We start from the raw sequence: 21,301 nt of genomic DNA, 5'->3' as shown, positions 1-21,301 counted from the left end.
AAAAAGTTAGACCCTCCCCATCCTGAAATTCGGCCACCACTGCTGCTCAGCTCCAGTCTGCAGAATGATCCTCTCCCATCAATCCATGCTGGCTTCTCAGGCCCAGACATGGTGCTATCTGCTGTGTAGGCGATCCAGCTTGGATCGTTGTCCTCTTCCATCTGCCACCTCTTCCGAGTGCTCTCCTGCTGCCAGAGGAGCTGCTGCTGCTGTAGAATATTCTTCTGCTCCCACATCGTCTGCTCGAGGGTGAGGCAGGCAAAGTCCAATGCCAAATTCATCTAGCTTTGACTGCTGTAATACAGCCCAAGCAGTCGTCCTAGTGTGTGGAGCATTGCTGGGTCCATGTTGGCAGACAGGAATCAGAAAATGGCCCAAGACCACCTGGAAAGGAAGTATGCGACAGAGACAGTGGAAACATGGAATTTAAAAAAAAAAGTAAAATTCAACCCACCTGACTTCCCACAATTCACAGTGAAAACAATCCTAGGGCTCATGCTGTTTAGCATGCACATGGGATGCCTGTTCCATTCTCAGTTCACATTGTCTGAACACACGGAGGTGGTTTGCTAGGAACTGAGGATGTAGTGTTCTTGGGGGAGGGGTATCCTGAGCTGGATCACCAACACAGCATTCAGTGCCATTTTGGTGGCTGAGAAGCCACTATGGATTAGTGGGAAAGAATTGTTTTGCAGACAGGGCTGACCAGCGGTGGTGAGAGAATTTCAGGATGGGGAGGGCTACTTTTTTTGAGATCCGTGCAGAATTGACCTTGGGAGCTGCAATGACAGCATACCAATTTGCAGTGCCCCATACCCATGGTTAGAGTTAGGGTTAGATAATGAGCACATGTCCAATATAGCTCTGTAGTGCATAAGCCTGAAGGCTGCTGAATGAGGGCACAAGACCGCTAGCCTTAGAGCTAGAGTTGTGTCCTGGGTGTTTTGTGTTAGTGCACAGTATTGAGGAAACTGGCGTTTAACACCAAGTCCATTGTCCGTATATAACATATGTATACTGTCTCTCCCACAATGCACAGTATGAACAAGGGGTAAAATAAAGAATGGGTTTAAAAAAAAAGGGAGAATGTGTAGAGAAAAGTGAGGGATTTGAAGCCGAAGCTTAAAGGTAATGAAGATGCAAATGTATGTTCTTACTCTGATGCCTCTACTAGAATGGTTTCCATCTATTGATAGGTGGCGAAGAGCGATTTGAAGTTGATATGGATACAGGTATTATAATGACAACCGGTTTGCCTTTAACTTGGAATAAGGAATATGTGGTCACAGTGCAGGCCACTGATGAATATGGCAACAAAAGTCCTTATGCCTCCATCTCTATCCTGGTTGGCTCCAGACTTCCCCAGTTTACTAACGTGTCCTACAGCGTCTTTGTCCCTGAAAGTACTCCAGCAGGAGAAAAGTAAGTGGAAGAAAGCCAGTGTCCAGTGCTCTGAGAGAAACTTTGTGGAGTACCACATAGTGTCTCATTTGCAACCAGTGTTGTTTGTTTACAGGGCTACACTTGCATTGATAGTCCTGTATTGCAGTTCAAAAGGAAAAGGTGACTCTTTCAAATGGAGGAGCAGCATAGCACAATGAACCGAACACTAGGCTGGGAACAGAAAGTATGGGATTCAAATCCCAGCTCTGGCACTGATTTGGCTAGGACAAATCATTACGTCTCTGAAATGCCTTCCATCCTCCACCCCTTCCTGTAAAATGCACACATGCCAAACATCTCCCTTTAGGAGAGAGGGTCCCTGACTTTTGTTAGGGTCCTTGACTTTTGTTAAAATGTTTCTTTTTCTCTGTGTTCTGTGCTTCCAAACACTTTCTCCAAACTAAATGGATTTCAGTGAAAATTAAAGGATTATCCCAATAGTACTTGCCAAGTGGTCCCTATTTATTGCTTTCAAATGCTGCAGTTATTGGAATAAGGATTTTTTTTTCTTTTTTGTCTGCCTATCTGTCTCAGAGGCTGTAAGGATTTGTGTTTGGACTGTGCTTTGAAAAGGAAACTTGCTATAACAGTACCTATTTTGTTATGATGCCTATGTGGGTTCGTGTGAGCGTTCAGTGTTCTGTAGGTGACAGAATAGTAATTAAAATTATCTCTAGCAGTGTGGCCAATGATAAGTTAATTTAATTGTATTTAATCTCCTCTTAGCAGAAGTTTACATTTAAAAACCCAACCAACCAAAGCCTCTGTTTGTGCTGATGTCCTCTTCAGACCCTTTTAGTTCTGAAATTTGTAGGCAGATTGAAGTGAATTTAGAGGAGACGACAAAATTAAAAAGGCTGAGGGGGATTTGATTCATGAGCCGCTCTTGAAAGCTCCACTCACTAATGACAGGCAAGCATGGGACCACTTGGTAAAATTTAAAGAGAGACCATTAACTTCAAAAATCACACTTCTGTCTACATTTATTTTTACTGTTACACATGGCACATAAAGATTACTGTGACAAAGACATTAGGGACAAATACTTTCTATTTTTTCAATGTTCTTGCTTTGCACACATCCCCAACATAGTCAGTTGGTGTCCTGCCTCTATATGGGTTTTTCACTTCGCAACAAGGAGAGGAAAAGATTTTTAAAATGTGTTAGTAAAGCCATAAAAATTGTCAAGGAGACTTAGAGGCAGGCGTAGAAAAAGCTGTTGGTTTTATAGGGTTTATAGAGGGGGCTGAAGGTATGCCTCTTACAGTGATGAAGGGATTAGAAGGAATTTCTGTAGGGGCTGGTTGACTGAGTTCCTGCTGAAATGATTGATGCTGCTGGGGTTGTAGTGAATCATGATGTTAGTGCCTGGAGCCTTAGATAGGAGTCTTCTATTTTAAATCTAAATAAATAAATACCTGAAAGTAATCCAATGTTTTTTAATGGACTAGATTTCAAGTTGCCAAGTAAAGTGGGGGAAGAGGGGAGAGGTGGGGGAAGGGGAAGCTTATTTTTTCTAGATTGTGAAGAAAATCTTCCAAACGTGTATTCAATGTAAACTAGGGCTGTCAATTAATCGCAGTTAACTCACATGATTAACTAAAAAACAAAGAGTGGTGATTAATCACAGTTTTAATCCCACTGTTAAACAGTAGAATACCAATCAAAATTTATTAAATATTTTGGATGTTTTCCTACATTTTCAAATATACTGATTTCAATTACAACACAGAATACAAGTGTACAATGCTCACTTTATATTATTTTTATTACAAATATTTGCACTGTAAAAATGATAAACAAAATAAATAGTATTTTTCAGTTCACCTTAGACAAGTACTGTAGTGCAATCTCTTTATCGTGAAAGTGCAATTTACAAACGTAGATTTTTGTTTTGTTATTGTGACAAAGTTCCTCCTCTACTTTGGTGGGTCTTGCGCTTATTGGCGGATTTGCTCGCCTTGGATGCCTCTACTTCACAGCAGCCCTCAGTTTGGCCGTTTTCATGAACCCACAGTCCAGGTCAACTCCTCCTGTGTCTGACCAGGAGTTGGGAGGTTTGGGGGGAACCCGGGCCCGCCTTCTACTCCAGGTTCCAGCCCAGGGCCCTGTGGAATACAGCTGTCTAGAGTGCCTCCTGGAACAGCTGTGCAACAGCAGCAACTCCCTGGGCTACTTCCCCATGGCCTCCTCCCAACACCTTCTTTATCCTCACCATAGGACCTTCCTCCTGGTGTCTGATAATGCTTGTACTCCTCAGTCCTCCAACAGTATGTGTTCTCACTCTCAGCTCCTAGCGCCTCTTGCTCCCAGCTCCTTACATGCGCCCCACAAACTGAAGTGAGCTCCTTTTTAAACCCAGGTGCCCTAAATAGCCTGCCTTAATTGATTCTAGCAGCTTCTTGATTGGCTGCAGGTGTTCTAATCAGCCTGTCATCTTAATTGTCTCCAGAAGGTTCCTGATTGTTCTGGAACCTTCCCTGTTACCTTACCCAGGGAAAAGGGACCTACTTAACCTGGGGCTAATACATCTGCCTTCTATTACTCTCCTGTAGCCATCTGGCCCGACCCTGTCACATTATATAACTGCACTCAAAAACAAAACAATGTAAAACTTTAGTGCCTACAAGTCCACTCAGTCCTACTTCTTGTTCAGCCAATCGCTCAGACAAACAACTTTGTTTACATTTACGGGAGATAATGCTGCCTGCTTCTTGTTTACAATGTCACCTGAAAGTGAGAACAGGCGTTCACATGGCACTATTGTAGCTGGTGTTGCAAGATATTTACACACCAGATGCACTAAAGATTCATATGTCCCTTCATGCTTCAACCACCGTTCCATAGGACATGTGTCCATGCTGATGATGGGTTCTGCCCGATAACAATCCAAAGCAGTACAGACTGGAACACGTTCATTTTCATCATCTGAGTCAGATGTCATGAGCAGAAGATTGATTTTCTTTTTTGGTGGTTCGGGTTCTGTAGTTTCTGCATCAGAGTGTTGCTCTTTTAAGACTTCTGAAAGCAAGCTCCACACCTCATCCCTCTCAGATATTGGAAGGCACTTCAGATTCTTAAACCTTGGGTTGAGTGCTGTAGCTATCTTTAGAAATCTCACATTAGTACCTTATATGCATTTTGTCAAATCGGCAGTGAATGTTGTTAAAATGAACATCATGCTGGGTCATCATCTGAGACTGCTATAACATGAAATATATGGCAGAATGCTGGTAAAACACAGAGCAGGAGACATACAATTCTCCCCCAAAGAGTTCAATCACAAATTTAATTAACGCATGATTTTTTTAAGAAGCATCGTCAGCTTGGAAGCATGCCCTCAGGCACGGTGGTTGAAGCATGAAGGGACATATGAATCTTTAGCGCATCTGGCACATAAGTATCTTGTGATGATGGCTACATTAGCTCCCATAAATGTAAACAGACTTGTTTGTCTGAGTGATTGGCTGAACAAGAAGTAGGACTGAGTAGACTTGTAGGCTCTAAAGTTTTACATTGTTTTATTTTGAGCGAAGTTATTTTTTTTGCATAATTCTACATTAGTAAGTTCAACTTTCATGAGAAAGAGATACAGTACTTGTATTAGGTGAATTGAAAAATACTATTTTTTATTTTTAGAGTGCAAATATTTATAATTTATTTTTTAAGTGAGCACTGTACACTTTGTATTCTGTGTTGAAATTGAAATCAATATATTTGAAAATGTGGAAAACATCCAAAAATATTTAAATAAATGGTATTCTATTGTTTAACAGCGTGATTAATTGTGATCAATTTGTTTAGTCACTTGACAGTCCTAACGTAAACAGATTCAGGTAAATCTGGCTTCACTGCCGCTGCTACAGAATAGCTTTGCCAAGCAGCAGGAGAGTGATGCTGACAAGACTGGTCTGTTTTATTGCTGCTATTCAGAAGCCTCTGAGCAGCATTGAACTGAAAAGCTTTTGAGTATCAGAAGAGGCAGATGCTGGAGTTAGTTGCAGGGGAGGAGAAAGTAGGCTGGAGAAGCAGTCAAGTGATGGAGGCCTACCTGCTACCTCTTCAGAGGCTCTGATCATGAAGGTACACAATTCCTCTCCTGTCCTGCAGAGTAGAGGGGGATAGCACTTCAAATAAAATGGGACATACTAGCCAGAGGTTGGTATCTACAATGGAGTTCCAAACAAGGCAGTGACAGTACCTGGTAGAAATCCCAGCCCCTTTCTCCTTCCCAGCAACTCTGGAAGCAGGGGCTGGGTTTCTCACCATGTCATTGTCCTGGACCGCACTGGTGGGCCCTTTCTCCTTTGTCTTCCGTATCTACTTCTGTCCAGTAAGTGTCTGGTTAAGATGTTTTCAATCCCAGCTTCTGAAGAAAAATTAAAAGAAATATGTGTAGTTTAGCTACACAATCACTAAGGTAGAAAACTTAATGGTCTGCAAGGATTTGAAGGGTGTAAATACCAAGGAAGGAGTAAATGTTTAGTCAGGTGATTGGGAATAATGGGTTGAAATGAAGAAAAGGCAAATTGTTACCCAAGATCTGATATAGTGTGGAATAGCGTCCCCAGGGGAGTGGCAGAGTCCCTTCTCCAAGAGTCATTTTAAATGTAGACCAGATAAAGTATTAGAAGATATTTGCAGGGGCCAGTCCTGCACTTTTCAGTAACTGGGCTATGTGGCATAATCTGCCATCTGACTCCTAGTGAAACAGACGGTAACAAATTGGCTAATGACTATGCTATTGTTCTTCACAGAGTAGCAGTTGTGGAGGCTGTTTCCTTCCAGAACCAGCCTCTTTCTTACACCCTGCTGATGAACCCCAGTGGCCTTTTCAGCCTGAGCCAGGAGAGTGGAGAGCTCAGTTTGACCCATACAGTGGATTATGAGAGCGAGCACCATCTTTATCACTTTCTCGTGAAAGCAGTGGAAGCTGAGAGCTGGCTTAGCAGTGTAACTGAGGTACAATGAATCACTTGGCTTTACATGAATACAATGAATCACCTAACTATGGTCGCTATTTCCTCCATCAAGACTGTATTTAGTGATCTCATTACATACACTGATAATCTAAATAACACAAAGCTGTGTGTAGATTGGGAGGGAGGATGGTTTTATTTTCAAGGCACTGGACTGAGAATCAGATCTGGGTTCAGTTTCTGGGTCTGCAAAAATACTTCCTGTGTGACATTGTCCAAGGAACATTTTATCTTTGCCTTAATTTTAAAAACATAATCTGTTCAGAAAAAACAGATTTGCTGCTTTCTTACTCACAGAGGTGTTGTGGGAATGAGTTTGATAATGTCTGAGGGCAGTTTAGAGATATTACAGTAATAGGTGCAATAAGTACCTAGATACTCAGACTCAGAGATGTATGACTGTGATGCCTTATGAACTACAATGTGCTGAGCAAAAATAGCAAAAATATGACAAAGTATCTATAACTTTTCCTGGTCCACTTATTACTCCAAAGCCAAAGCTTTTTCTGTAATGCTGATTTCAGATTGAAACATAACATTTCATGCATTAAGATGTGAGAATTGATTTTTTTTAGCCAAAATTTTAGCTTTTGAGTTTTTAAAAAAATTACATTAATTTTTTATGAAAATAGGACACTTCCAATCGAGTGGTCCTGATTCTGATGTTTTTTTAAATGGCAGAAGGGGGAATACCTTGCCTGAAATTGGACCAAGTTTGTAAAGTATAAAATGTGAAAAACCTGATTTTGAGGTTTGCAGATTTCATAGCAAATATTTTGCAGTGCTACATTGTACCGAGAAGTTTTAGTGCCCAATGAACATTACTTTAAAATGGAAATGAAAATATTTTGTAAAAGTAAATGCATTGAGTGATCAGATGTGAGTGAAAGGGGTAAAAACTAACAAGGCTGACCAGAGCCAGTACATCCGTGCACTCTCACATTTCATTTCTAAAAAGCAGCAGGTCAGTCCTGGTGGGCCACTCTTCAGCAGACACCTATCATTTTCTGTTTAGTCTTTTCTTCTGCCTCCTGTCCCAAACAGGTGACAGTTCACATCACTGATGACAATGACTGCTCTCCAGAATTCCAGCACTCCATTTACAGCCGTGACAACATTCCTGAAACCATCCCAGTTGGCACATCTCTGTTGCAAGGTGATCATTTCTCTGCTACCTCTTATTCCGTCTTCTCACAAGAATTAACTTGTGACTGTAGTCTATATAATCTGATCAATTAAATTGTTTACCATGCCCACCACCATGGTATCTGAGTACCTTCCAAAAGCGCATTAAAGGATGTGACTAACATCTGTCATACGTTTTTTTTTTTCTTCTTTCTCTCTCAAGAGGGAATACTTTTTGTGGGGTTTTATTATGTGTATAATGTGCTGCATGGTGTCTCTTTCTTTTTAAGTCAGGGTGAAGAAGTGTGCCTTGCACTTGGAATGGAGGGTGGTGAGGTTTGAGTGTAGTTCTTATATTCTGCAGGATTTCAAGCCATAGTCATGGACTGACCCCCGGAGAAATCTGTCTCCTACACAGATATCTCCTATGCAGTAGTTAGTTGCATTGTTCCAGAGGAGCAGAACTGTTGACGTTCTCTTAGGGCTTGAGATGACCTTCTAGGTATCTTGAGCCTAGACCATTGAATGCCTTGAAGAGGAGGACCGAGATCTTGAACTGGAAGCAATATTCTATGGGGAACCAGTGTAGTGAGAGGAGGACAAGTTTTATGTGCTCATGGTAACTTGCGTGGCTGAGAAGGCAAGCTGTGGCGTTCCCTACTAGTTGTAGTTTCCTGTCGGCTGACTGTTTTGTGCCCAGCACCCTATATAAAGTATCAGTGCAGGGACTCAGGGACATCAGTGGTCTAATGTCTCTTAGACATATACTCAAGGAAGGAATAGCTCACCTCCCTGATGCCTGGAGGTGAGGCCTGATACCCTGTAGGCAGGGAAGGAATGTCATTGTCTGTCTGTAACAGAGTGGCAACAAGTAAAATAAAACATAGCATCAGCATCTCTTCCACTTCTGCAGCACACCCTCCCGGTCATCCGAAACCCTTCCTCACATGGACATCTCTTGCAGCTGACTGCACAGCAACCTAGGCTCACGCCCCGTTAGTGACGCTGATTTAATTTGGCCATCTCTTGTCTTCAATCAATTACAGTTATTTTTCTGTTTCACACTCCATTACAGAAAGGCTGAAATCTCTTCAAATAGGCAGGCACTGTGGTTTGTCCATACACATGGCATTCACAGGTTTTATAAAATAGGTTTTACCATGGTGCAGTCGAATTAAAATGTGGTGAAGGAACAAACTTTTGAAAAGCACATGCAGTATATATTGCTATGCATGTGGTTTATCGTTCGACATTGTGTGCCTTGGACATGCGTATATTGTTACTTTGAATATAAACTTTGGAGTGAACAAGAAGATAAAAGTGCAATAGAAATGTCAGCTGTTGAAAGATTAGAGCAACAGAAGATATCTGTATACCAAAATAGCATCATAATTGCAAGGACGTTGTCAGCCTAAATTTCATATACTTATGTTACAAATAACATCATAGATTAAATCTGAATGAATTGTTTGAATTAATAGAAAATAGTTAAGTGTTTCACTCTTTTTATATTTCACTTTGGAAAATGAAACTGATTTTGTACAACTATTTTAAGCCACTTTTATTTCAGTCTTCCTTGAGCTGTCATATGTTTGAATTCATAATGTTGCAAGAAATTGTTTATCTGTTAAGCCGGGAGGGGGGGTTAGATTTAATGTAATGAAAACATTTATATTCACAATATGGTTTTAAAAAAATCTCTTACAATCAAATTTTAAAAAATCTAAATGTTGGAAGCTACAATAGTGTCCTTTTTAAGTGAAATGGAGTTCTCTGGATCTAATAACTTACAAAAAGGTAGATATGGAAAATATATTTCTACATGCTATACTTTAGCATTTCACAGGCTTTCACTCTTAACTTTAATGTCTTTTATTTATTTTTTCCCTTTTATATTTTGAGTAAATAGGTCTGTTATTTATCATTGTTCCTTCAATAGTTATTCTATGTTTTCATTTTGAAAAAGCAACAGTTTCCATCTGTTAGTTTAAACATCACATATGCATGCTGCTTGCTCTGTCAGAGTGCATCTGCATCATCACATCTGGGCGTTCTGAAGAAGTGTTTAACTTTGAGATAAAAGCCCTCAGATCTACCAATTGGATTAATGAGTTGGTTTAAATTGACGCCAGCCCAGTGTTGGTGTGATGTGAAGCCTCTTCATTCCGTGAGAAAAACAGCATGGCAATTAAGAGACAGTGCTACTCTTTTAAGATCACTTTTGTTACAACAGTGTAAACTCCAGCTCTTTGTTTGATTGACTCGCGGGCCTCTGAACCGATGGGACATTGAGTACTGTGAATAAACATTTACTGGAGAAGAACATTTAATCACTCCTTGTACCTTTAAGCAGCAGTTAATTAAAAAAAATGTTAGCTATGACATAGCTAATTACATTTGAAAGGCATCCCCAGAGAGAGTTGGGTGGGGGGGTCAACAGTGATGAACACGCAGCAAGGCTTTAACATGGCTTGTGTGGTCGCAGCAGAGCACTGGGAGACAGCTCTCCCAGCGATCTTAAAAAACCCCACCTCCATGAGGGGCACAGCGCTGAAACTTGCTGTGCTCAGGGGTGTGTTTTTTCGCACCCCTGAGCGAGAAAGTTGCAGCGCTGTAAAGTGCCGGTGCAGACAAGCCCCTCGGGCCTTGACGCAACAGCGATTGCTTAAATCAAATTTAAAAAAAAAAAAAAAGCTGACTCCACAAACATAACAACAGAAATGAGACAAAAAGCCCTTGGCCCTCAAGACTTTCGTCCACAGCTCCTTTCCTTGTGCTCTCTTGGAGGCAGCCTGGTGCTAGCTCTTCTTGCAGAGAATTGTTGCCCAATTGAAGTCCCAAGCTTTTCTGTCCCCTTGCTTCCTGTTTCTCCCTTTTTATACTTCGGCTTGCCCTCATTAGCTACAACCATGGTGGGCCTCTCTCCATTATTGACATTTCTCACAGCTGACCTGGGGCAGGTTTGATTTTGCTGTTTGTAGGCAAGGAGGGTTCTTAACCCCTTTGTGGCTCTGTGTGTTGCATGGGGTTTGTTGTCCCCATCACAGCAGACACACTATTTATGGCTGATATTGTTCCAACTGTCTATTGATTGTGTGATAATTCAGTATTAACTACTTGTACAAACAATGTCATGCTGCATTTTGGAACATTCTTTCATGGCAAACTCATGTCTCTGGGGTCAGTCAAATTTTTTTTTTTTTTTTTTTTTTTAGTTCTTGCAACAGACTGTGACTCTGGCTCCAATGCTGAGATCACCTACTTCATTCAAAGCACTGACTTTTCCATCACGCCCGAAGGGATCATCAGTTCTCACCAGCAGCTGAACTTTGAGAGAGCAAACCATATGTATGAATTTGTGGTCATAGCTGTGGACAAAGGCCATCCTCCTCGGACAGGAACTGCATCAGTGCGCATCAGAATGACTAATGTGAATGACGAGGCACCTGTGTTCTCTCAATCTGGGTAAGCAGAGTTTAAACCCTGGATTGTTTTCTGTGTTGCAATTCATACTAATAATCCTGATTATACTTTGCTTAAGGGGCATATCCTGCTGGTTAATAAGCATCTACTTGTGTTCTGAGCACTCTCCACTACCAGTGAAGTCAGTGGAATAACTTACATGAGTGTGTGAGGGATTGGACTGACAGGTTCCAGTGGTTCTCAAACTTTTGTACTGGTGACCCCTTTCATATAGCAAGCCTCTGAGTGCGACCCCCCCTTATAAATTAAAAACACTTTTTAATATATTTAACACCATTATAAATGCTGGAGGCAATGCGGGGTTTGGGGTGGAGGCTGACAGCTTGCAACCCCCCCATGTAATAACCTCACGACCTCCTGAGGGGTTCCGACCCCCAGTTTGAGAACTCCCGTTCTAGATTGTAAGAAGTACACATATTAATTGTGACATAACACATTGGATCCTTAGATCCATTGTTACATACAGAGATAACATAATTAGGCTATATTTAATGGAATGACTGAAAGATCTAACTTCTAAGGGAATATTTTTGGATGTGCTGGTGCCTTGGTTTTATGATGACTAGCCCTCTAAACACCTGAGCCAGAAGGAGAGGAGGATGGGTATGAAATGCTTGATCAAAACAAGTGTAAACTGAAAAAGATTGCATAGTAAATAACTTTCATTGGATTCTGTTTAGTTAAAATGCATTTTTCCCTTTGTCTGTTATAAATTTAAATTCTTTTTTGTCATAAATGTAAAATACAGCCATTTATAATAAATGGCTATAATGTATAATATATGTATATATAATGTATAATATGGCTATATGTATAATAAATTTATACATTTAAGATCTACAGTCCCATTCTATAAATAGGGTCTTTATACCATCCTCATCACAGCAGTTCACATTTGGGTATTCTGGAATCCATAATTGTATTGAGACTTTACCAACATCAGTCACGTGAAGTTTGTTCTTTTTCTCGTCCTCCCCCCCCCCACAGGGGAGAACTGTGTGTGCCATGTAGTTTAGAGTCTTGTTTTTTGATATTTTCCAAAAGGTCCTTAGAGGTATGCACAGAATTGCAGGATCACAATCATACAGTGCACACTGCAAACCAAAACTGGATTCTTTAGATAGTCAAAGGCTCTAGTCTTTAATTTGTTAAACTGTGGATGCCCAAAGGTAAACTATATCACATTCACAGTGAGAATTCAGACCATTGGCAGCTTGTTAATGGGATTAATAGCTATCCTGATAGTAAATATGCATTGATTGTTTATCTTTGCATCAGTTACAAAACATTCCTCTCAGAAGATGCTGGTCCCAGTACCTTAGTGGCTGCTGTACATGCAAAAGATCCTGATGGAGATGGAGTGTTATACCAGATTGCTGGAGGTAATGAAGATGGCAACTTTGAACTGGATAGCCAGAAAGGTAGGAGGAGAAGTTTTAAAACATTACCTTACCATAGGTTCAAACAGTAGCTCTGCTTTGTGTTCATGTTGAAAATAATTCATATAGTAATTGAATACATAATTATGAAAAAAGCAAAACCGCACCTCATTCATACAGTCTTTTTATGCTTTCTATAAATTAGAATAGGTTCCCTGTTGGGCCAGGCATTATAAAAAAACACAGGAAGACTTGGGTCTCTGGCTTAAGGAGTTTGCAGTTGAAGAAGACCAACCCCATCCCAACTCACCCCCAAATATAGTGATATAGAAATATGACATTTTTGTTTACATTATCAGTAAAATTGCACTTTATCCTCCAAAATCTAGGCATCATCAAACTGCGCAGGAATCCTCTACCCAAACTGAAAGGACGTCAATACATATTAAACATCACAGCAACAGATGACAATGCCTCTGGGGGACCTACCCCTCTGAGAAGCTTTACAGTGGTTATTGTAGGAATTAATGACATTAATAACAACAAACCTGTCTTCAGAAAGGTAAGATATCTGTCTGTAAACCTTCTCCTCCATATAGATATCATCACCTTGGGGATGATACTGCCATCTTTAAGGGGGGCTATAGCAGTGTGTTCTTTGCTTGTAGTAAATGTTGATTTTAAGGGATTATATTTGCCAGTATGGTAGATCCTCTACAATGGAATATACTCCCAGTTTTCTGCAGTCTTCAGTATTTAAATTGGAAAAGGCTCCTTTTCAGGAAAGCTTTTTCACTTCTCTAAGGCACTAAGTAATTGAAGCACATTTTCTTTCACACTCTTCTCAAATGTACTGCAAACCCACTGGAACATTTCATAGCTAATTTCTATAGTTCTGTATGTAATAATATTTTGTTCTATTTGTAGTGCACTTACTACAGTGACAGCACCTGGGTTCTAGAAAACCAGCCCCCAGGCACCTACGTCTTGCAGGTGGAAGCCTATGATGCAGACCTGGGACTTAATGGAGAAGTAAAATATGAGCTTATGCACAGAGATGGAGCTTCACCAGGCTTCAGTATTGATCCAGATACTGGTAAGTGGCTCTATGCCTGTTATGTTAAGACAGAATTGCAGTGAATTTGGGTGCATGCTTCTTTGGTATATTAACAGGGAATGGCTATAGCCATGTGGAGAACTATGTTTCCAGAACTGAGCCAACGTCAAACAGTCTGAAGTGAATGCTGAGGAAACTGAAAGCTTACCTTTAGTCTGAACACAGCAGAATCCTACTAAAATTATTGAGAAATCATACTTAATTTTTTTAAATGCTATAGGCATGATGTAAAATATGATAAATCTTTGGCTAATCTTTAACATCCAAAATAAATTGTATTTGATGTGGTAAATAGTAAAAGAATCTAGAATATGTGGGTGTAAGCCTACACTGCTTTAGCTGGCAAGTCAGCAAGGAAAAACAGAAACCCCAATTTATCGGGGTATAAGACTATTCTGAAACATTAACTTTACCTTGGGACAAATCTCACTGTAGAAATATAAATAGTCTGTACTTTGCAGAAGAGGAAGCATGAATGGATCTACAGTTCTACTTGAGTGTATATTCACCCCTTTGATGTGAGCTAACAACTCTTTGAACTGATTAATGTCTGATAAATATAGATTGGAAGTCCAGAATTCAGTTTTAAAATACTACAAATACAGTGGGTACCGCACCAGAAGGAGATGGTGGTAAACACTGCCATGAGTGTTGAACTAGAGAAATACTGTCCCTATATAAATACAAAAGATACCCTCAGTGCAGAATGGTAATTCAGGATGTTCACACCTAAATATCTCTGACCCAACTATGTAACAAAGAGACCAAAGCCTGAGATGGGAAAGGGCAGAAGGTACAGGTTAATTGACAAAACTGAGATGCCAAGAAAGAAGCAGTTAGCAGAGTGAGACTTGTATTCTCAGATGGAAGTGCATCTTTGACAAACTTAGCCATAACTACAATATGTTACTCTATTTTAACCTATTTCATGAGGCTGTTAACTAAAATCATCTTTAGTTTAAGATTTAGGTATGTCACTTACATTTGCTGGGTATTGATTTTTCACTTAGCTGTCTTTGAAATACTCTGACTTAGGTTGTCGTTGAAGTAACCTCCATGGAAATTTCTTGGAAACAAGGGAAACTAACTTCTTTTCTGGGTGGGGAGAGGGAAGTGGGGTAAAAGGTATCTAGCCTGAAGCTCTCTGTCCAAGTGGCCAACCTGAAAGATGCTGGCTCTCGACAGTAGTGGCACAGTTAGTGCAAGCTGGTGACTGCGAGGAGTGGCAGAAACAGGGAACCTTAAGTTAGTCATGTTTAATCAATACCTTGCACAGTGGTGGTGCAAGTAAGCTGAGCAATGTGGACCTGGCGTGTCCCGTTCTACTACCTACTGTGTAAGTGATGCCTGATGTGGTTTTGCTGGCTTAGTTATGGCATTGTATGTATAACACACATAAGGTGTTTCTGTTTCTAGGGATCATCACTACTACTCAGAGCTTTGACCGAGAGAAGCAGAGAGAGTGTACGCTCTCTGTTACAGCTACAGATCAAGCTCAGGAGCCACTGATTGGTGTTTGTCAAATCACCATCTTCATTGCTGATGTCAATGACAATGACCCGAAGTTTGAGAACAGTCGCTACCAATGTGAGTGATTTAACCACGCACCCTCTGTCCTAACAGCACACAGTGGCGTGAACGTGGTTAACAGATTGAGTTCTTTTTGAAATACAGCTATCTGTGAAAATAACTCTTCATGCTGGTGACTGTATCTCTCTTAAAAGGGATCAATTTTTGGGTGGCCTTATTCACTATTGACTGGAACAATGCTATATGGTTCAAGTTGACTTGTTTTCCAAGACACAGTGGAGGTGACACTCTTCACCTTTCCCGGGGTAGTTAAATCCTGCCTTTCTGTGTGAATCTCTTGGTATCTATCCTGATCAGTAGGAATGTGTCTGTTGTATGTTTTTCTGAAGGAGTACATTCAAATATATGGGACAGCAAGATAGGTTGGCAGAATGAGTCAATATTCCTAGACCAGAACCTTATTTCTGGGACTCCTTTAACCCTAAAGTAATAGGGAAGGTGAGACTCCAAGGAGCCTGTAATCTGTCCTGACACCTCCTTGGCGTGAAAACAAACTTTGTGGAAATTCAAGTTGCAGTGGGGAAGGTTTAGATTGGATATTAGGAAAAACTTTTTCACTAAGAGGGTGGTGAAACACTGGAATGCGTTACCTAGGGAGGTGGTAGAATCTCCTTCCTTAGAGGTTTTTAAGGTCAGGCTTGACAAAGCCCTGGCTGGGATGATTTAACTGGGAATTGGTCCTGCTTTGAGCAGGGGGTTGGACTCGATGACCTTCTGGGGTCCCTTCCAACCCTGATAGTCTATGATTCTATGAAGGGGCTCATGAAAGGCCTTGTCTAGGCTAGGATAAAAGGTGGTTTTGTTTAACTAAAGGTGTTAAACCCTTTTAAAATCCCTAATGTGGACAGGGCAAGTTATATTTTAACACCTGTTAGCTGGCTGTGGCAAACAGTAGGGCACAATCATTTAGCACTTTTTTTAAAATGTGTAAACTTGTCAGTACCTAGTAGAAACAGGTTTTTAAGTAGCACTTAATTAAAATGTGTTGGCCAACATGCTTTAGGAAAAGGAGTGTGTGTGGCGGTGGTGATGTGTGTGGATTTTGTTGTTGTTTTTTATAAGTGCCTACTTTGAGCTAGGCATGATGCAGACATGTGCAGTGCAAACTTTTCCAGACCTGCTAGTGCACCCTAATCTCAACTTGCAATACTGAGTCTTTTGAACTTAGACAGACAGCCAGTTGTCGCAATTTCTGTGCTTGTTCTGATGTGAGGAATAGGGATTAGGAGGCTGTCAGAATTGTCACAATGTGGCTTGAATTAGATGTGAATGCAAGCAATTAAAATATGACTACATTTGAGGTTTTAATAAATCCCAATTCCAGCAAAACTCAAAAGGACACATTATTTCAAAGGAGGAGCACAGGAATTGCCATACTGGATCAGACTTAATGGTCCATCTAATCCTCTACCCTGTGTCTGACAGTGGCCAGCACCAGATCCTCTGAGGGAAGATGTCAGAGACCCCAGACTGAACAGTTATGAGTAACCTGCTCATAGAAGTAGTGAATTTGGTATATGTGAAGTAGTGAATTGGGTATGTGTGAAAGTTACCTGATTGGTCACCAGTATGGTTCCTGAGGACAGGCAGATCACAGGCAGCTGTGTTTCATTTGTGATCTGGAAGGGACTTGCCAAAACAGTAACATGGTGAGATAATGTTTTTTTGTGATGCAGATATCTGTTCCACTAGGAACTGGACTGACTCTAATAACTCTCATGGGTCACTAAACTCACTGGATGACAGTCTCTCTTGGTCACTACTGTCCTGGCCTGGATTCAAATCAGTTGCCTAGAAGTGAAAAATTCTTCATTACCAATCCATTGAGCTGTTCAGTTTCCCAAGAAATCTTTGTTTATTTAAATTGGAATAAGAGTATATGGATCTAATTTACTATAATGTATTTAGCTTCAATTTTGAAAGCTTTGCATAGAGAGAAATTATAAATTTCTTATGTATTTGATTGGTAAGAGTTTTACATTTTTATATGCAGGCATCTGTTACCTTAGCTTAAGTTAACTCCCATTGCTTGTCTTCACAAAATTATCGGATTACTATATAACTGTTCCCTTGGTCCCTGCAAATAACTTCAACATCTCAGCTGTTCACAGGCTAAAAAGGCAGTAAGTCGGTTCAAGAAAATCATGTCTGTGGCTACAGAAATAGTCATTTAGGTACTCTGGACATATTTACAAAATGTAAAAGTGAGAAACTTAGAAAAGCACAGAAATGTATGTTAGTTCTGTTCACTGTTTCTATAATGAGAAATTGAACCATGAGTAGGACAAGAGTAATATCTGTTTGTGAACTTGGACTTCATCCAAACTCCAGTATATTAAATTTACTTAAAGACCACTCATGTAATTTCATGTAAAGAATATATGTATATAAAGCATGAACATGTTTAGGTTTAGTGGTCTAATGCTCTTATATTGCAGAAATGAGTTTGAATCTGGCTTTAAAGGAAGTCAGGAGATGTGAGTATTTTTGGACAACTCTAAATAAGCCCCTATTGTGCTGCAGCAGTTGGAAAAAAACATTAAACTATATACAGCATTTTCTATCCCATTCCTTATCCAATTTAATGTCAGTATTTAAATTAATAGAACACCTTCACCTGACATACAGTATTCAGTTCTGGTATCCCTATGACAAAACAGATGCAATGGAAATGGGGAAAGGATAAGGAGGAATTTCAAATGAGCATTGAATTATTAGAAGTATGGATAAACTTGCACATGAAGAAAGAGTGAAAAGACTTAGGAGTTTTCTGTGTAGAGAGGAGCCATAGAAGGGGGCAGAATAAAGGCTTTAAAAGCAATGAATGGGATAGATGAGACCCTGCTATTTTCATTCTTTCATAATACAAAAACAAGGGAACATTCCATGAAACTGAAAGGCAGCACATTTATCTCTGATAAAAAGGAAATACTTTTTTAAACAAAACAAACCTGCAAAAATTATTGCCATGAGGATATTATTGAGGCCAAGAGTTTAGCAGGATCCAAAAAAGGATTGGAGGCGAATGAGAGTGTATGTCAAAGGGGAAAGAAACAAAGAGTTCTGGAACTGATATAAACTGTCACACTTCGCAGCATCAACCAGCCTTGTAGGAGGTTAGGGAGAAAGTTAGACTTTTCCATAGCTGTCCGCTTCAGGATTTCTTACACCTTCCTCTGGATCATCTGTACTGGTCACTGTCAGTCACAGATTACAGTGGTGCTTTCTAGCTTTGGAATCATCTAGTCTGACCACCTGTGTAGCATAGGCCATAGACCTTCCCCAAAATAATTCCTAGAGTAGAGCTTTGATGCTGGTGTATATGGTGCACTGGTCCAATCTTGTATAGCAGTAGCTATGTTTCTGTCTACGAGTGGACTTTGCAAGCATGATACCACCACCACTCAGTTTGGTATGAATGATGGGACAGAAGTCCTAACAGTGATGTAAGGGTTTTGTAGGACGGCACAGGGAAGTCTTGACAGAGGGGAGGGTCATGTATGTTTGAAGGTGAGCCTGACTCAATGCCTTCAGCCACACTTTTCATTCAGTGCTACCAGTATCTGCCTTTCATGAGCATTAAAACTGAGGTTGAATTTTGGGTTCAATATAATGCTGATGCTTCTTGGTGATTGAGAAGCTTCCTGCTCCCTTCCTCATATGGGGAGCCAGCTAGCAAAAAGCACTTCTTCAGGATTGGGAAACTGTTCTGTCCCAGCCCTGGGGCTGCTCTGACAGTGTGTTCTAATATTTGTCTATAAGCAATCAATGTTTGTACGTCATGGAATTAAAAATACTGTCTCCTCTTTATAACAAAATCAAATGTAATTAGTCATGGGTTTCTAATGTTACTGGTAACTGCTGGTGCTCTATTCTCATATGCTATGACCTTATTCAAATACTTTGGTTTAAACAATTCATCACTATTAATTATCCATACATGTCTGGAAGAGGCTGTACTCAAATGTTAAACTGTATATAATAGTGACATCCTGGTAATAGTTACAGAGGTACTTATCACAAACAAGGAACACACGATACAATGCAACATCCTTTCGAATTCAGCTTTGAACCTTTTGGTACAATGTATTTTAACAGGATACTATTCTCAGAACATAAAATCTATTACAGGACAATTGAGACTCTCTTGTAGTATTTACTAGCAATAAATTCCATTGCTATTACTTTTTTTCAGTACCAGCAAACCACCTCCAGACATACTTCTACTTGTAAGATTGGCATGACTAGGCCATTTATTCTTTGGCAGTCACATTTTGGTGGGCAAAGAAAAGTGACTTAGATGAGAATAGGGAGCAACAAACGTGCTTCACTTAACAGCTTTCATAACTGTACATAATACAGTAGGGGAAAACCAAGAGAAAACTTAGATATTTTTGTGTTGCAATAATTTAAAAGCAGCATAATCAAAACAACATTTATTTTAGTTGAACAGACACCTTTGATATTTTACATATTATATTGACTTACAAAGTGATGGTAATTCTAGTTTAATGTGAAACCAACTTCTCTGGAATACTGGTTCACTTCGTATAAAGGAAGGCCTAACCCTGTTCACCTACAAATATAGCCAGGTCTTTTAGGCTGTTTCACAGCTCATATGCCAGTGTGATTGTGCAGTCGTGATCTGTAAACTGGAAATACTGCCACACTGTTCTGTGATCTTAGCACTGACCTGGAGCTGAGAATTGTAAGTGTCCCCTTTACTTCTAGAATTGCCAGATCCAGGAATATTGCCTTTATACATGAGAATGAGGCCTGCTGAGAATACGTCTCCTCCTTTTTTCACAGACTTCCTCCATGAAGACACCCCAGTGGGCACAAGTTTCCTCCGTGCAGCAGCTCATGATGATGACCAAGGTGTGAATGCTGCCATCGTATATTCCATGTTACAGCAACAGCCAGAATACTTCCAAATCAACCCCAGCACCGGCTGGGTATATGTGAACCATCTGATCTCCCAGGTAACAGGACTCTTGTAATTCAGAATGTAACACAGCTTTCTTCCTGTGGAATATGTTGCAGAGAGTTAATCTCAATCTGTTGATCTGTGCAAATCAGTTTTTAGATTTCCTTAAACTTTTTGTTAAAACTACTTTGTAGATAACTCGAATCAGCCGGTATATTGTAGCAACAGATGGAGGCAACAGAAGCAGCACTGTGGAGCTGACTGTAACTATCACTAATGTACTCAATCAGCCTCCACGTTGGGAACAGAGCGGATACCGGGTTACAATCCCGGAGAACACTATTCGTGACACCAAGATAGTGGTATGCTATAAGAGAACCTCCTTCTCTCTCTAGAATAGCCCCCTCTCCCTTCCTTCTGTCCTGTCTGTGTACGTAGATGGATATACATGCCTTTACTACCTTGCGTTGTGACCCTATCAGATTTCACAAGCTGTGTGCTTTTAGCTTTACGTGGGATATCTCCAAGGAAATTCCAGAAGCTGCCGGAGATGTTGTGACTCCGAAGGCTGCACTTTTCTCTGTTGTCCTGTAAAGCCAGTGCCCCAGCAAGGGGTCCTCCTGGAGGGAGCATCTTTTGGATGAGTTGCAAAACTGAGGCTTAGCCCATATTAAAAATCCTAGAGTATTTTCCACAAGAGTTGAGCTGTGAATTCCAGGGTCCTGACCAAATTCCAGCTTGAGTGATTCCATTCTGCCTACCTGAGTTCTCCCTGCAATTTTCAGTGCCGCCCATACCTGCTGTTTTAGTGGCAGAGTAGCTGTGCTGTATTTCAGCAGTGGATGAAATGTGTATTGTTTATTTTTCTTCGTCAAACAAGTTTTTTAAACTGGACACACTGATTGCTTCATCCCAGGCAGTCTTTTCTGTAATTGCTCATTGATTCCTACAGTTCCTTTTCATCTCCCAGGCCTCTGATCCAAGCATTTGGAAACAATTCGTTTTATCCAGCCAGGCTCATGCACAGCTTGCAGAAGAGTGAGATCCTCATAGTAATCCCCCTTTGGATGTTTTTTGGGGAAAAAGCTTCCTTTACCTGAAGGTGGTGTTCATACCCTTTGCCATATTTACAGAGCAGGGAAATTTAATATTGATTCAAACTTGGAACCACAGCAAAAGCAGTACAAAAATTAGACAAATCTCCAGAATGAAGGCAAACTGTCTGTCTCGTCATGCATGCACAACCCCAACCCCCCAA

At 40.4% G+C, this 21,301-nt stretch overlaps 1 protein-coding gene across 1 annotated transcript in view; it reads left to right on the top strand.

The window, feature by feature from the left end:
- The window catches only part of LOC140906500 (neural-cadherin-like), a 94,606-nt gene that overhangs the window by 42,392 nt on the left and 30,913 nt on the right, over positions 1–21,301 (top strand). The window contains exons 3-12 of the mRNA XM_073330553.1: positions 1,197–1,422; positions 6,201–6,405; positions 7,467–7,578; positions 10,763–11,012; positions 12,309–12,451; positions 12,799–12,971; positions 13,337–13,505; positions 14,943–15,113; positions 19,926–20,098; positions 20,238–20,405. Of these exons, the coding sequence (XP_073186654.1) occupies positions 1,197–1,422; positions 6,201–6,405; positions 7,467–7,578; positions 10,763–11,012; positions 12,309–12,451; positions 12,799–12,971; positions 13,337–13,505; positions 14,943–15,113; positions 19,926–20,098; positions 20,238–20,405 (1,790 nt within the window). The remainder of the gene's footprint in view (positions 1–1,196; positions 1,423–6,200; positions 6,406–7,466; positions 7,579–10,762; positions 11,013–12,308; positions 12,452–12,798; positions 12,972–13,336; positions 13,506–14,942; positions 15,114–19,925; positions 20,099–20,237; positions 20,406–21,301) is intronic.

The sequence above is a fragment of the Lepidochelys kempii genome, chromosome 2, assembly GCF_965140265.1.
Source record: "Lepidochelys kempii isolate rLepKem1 chromosome 2, rLepKem1.hap2, whole genome shotgun sequence".
Taxonomy (NCBI): Eukaryota; Metazoa; Chordata; order Testudines; family Cheloniidae; genus Lepidochelys; species Lepidochelys kempii.
Note: the sequence above shows the minus strand (reverse complement) of the source record. Positions and strands in the feature narration are given on the sequence as shown.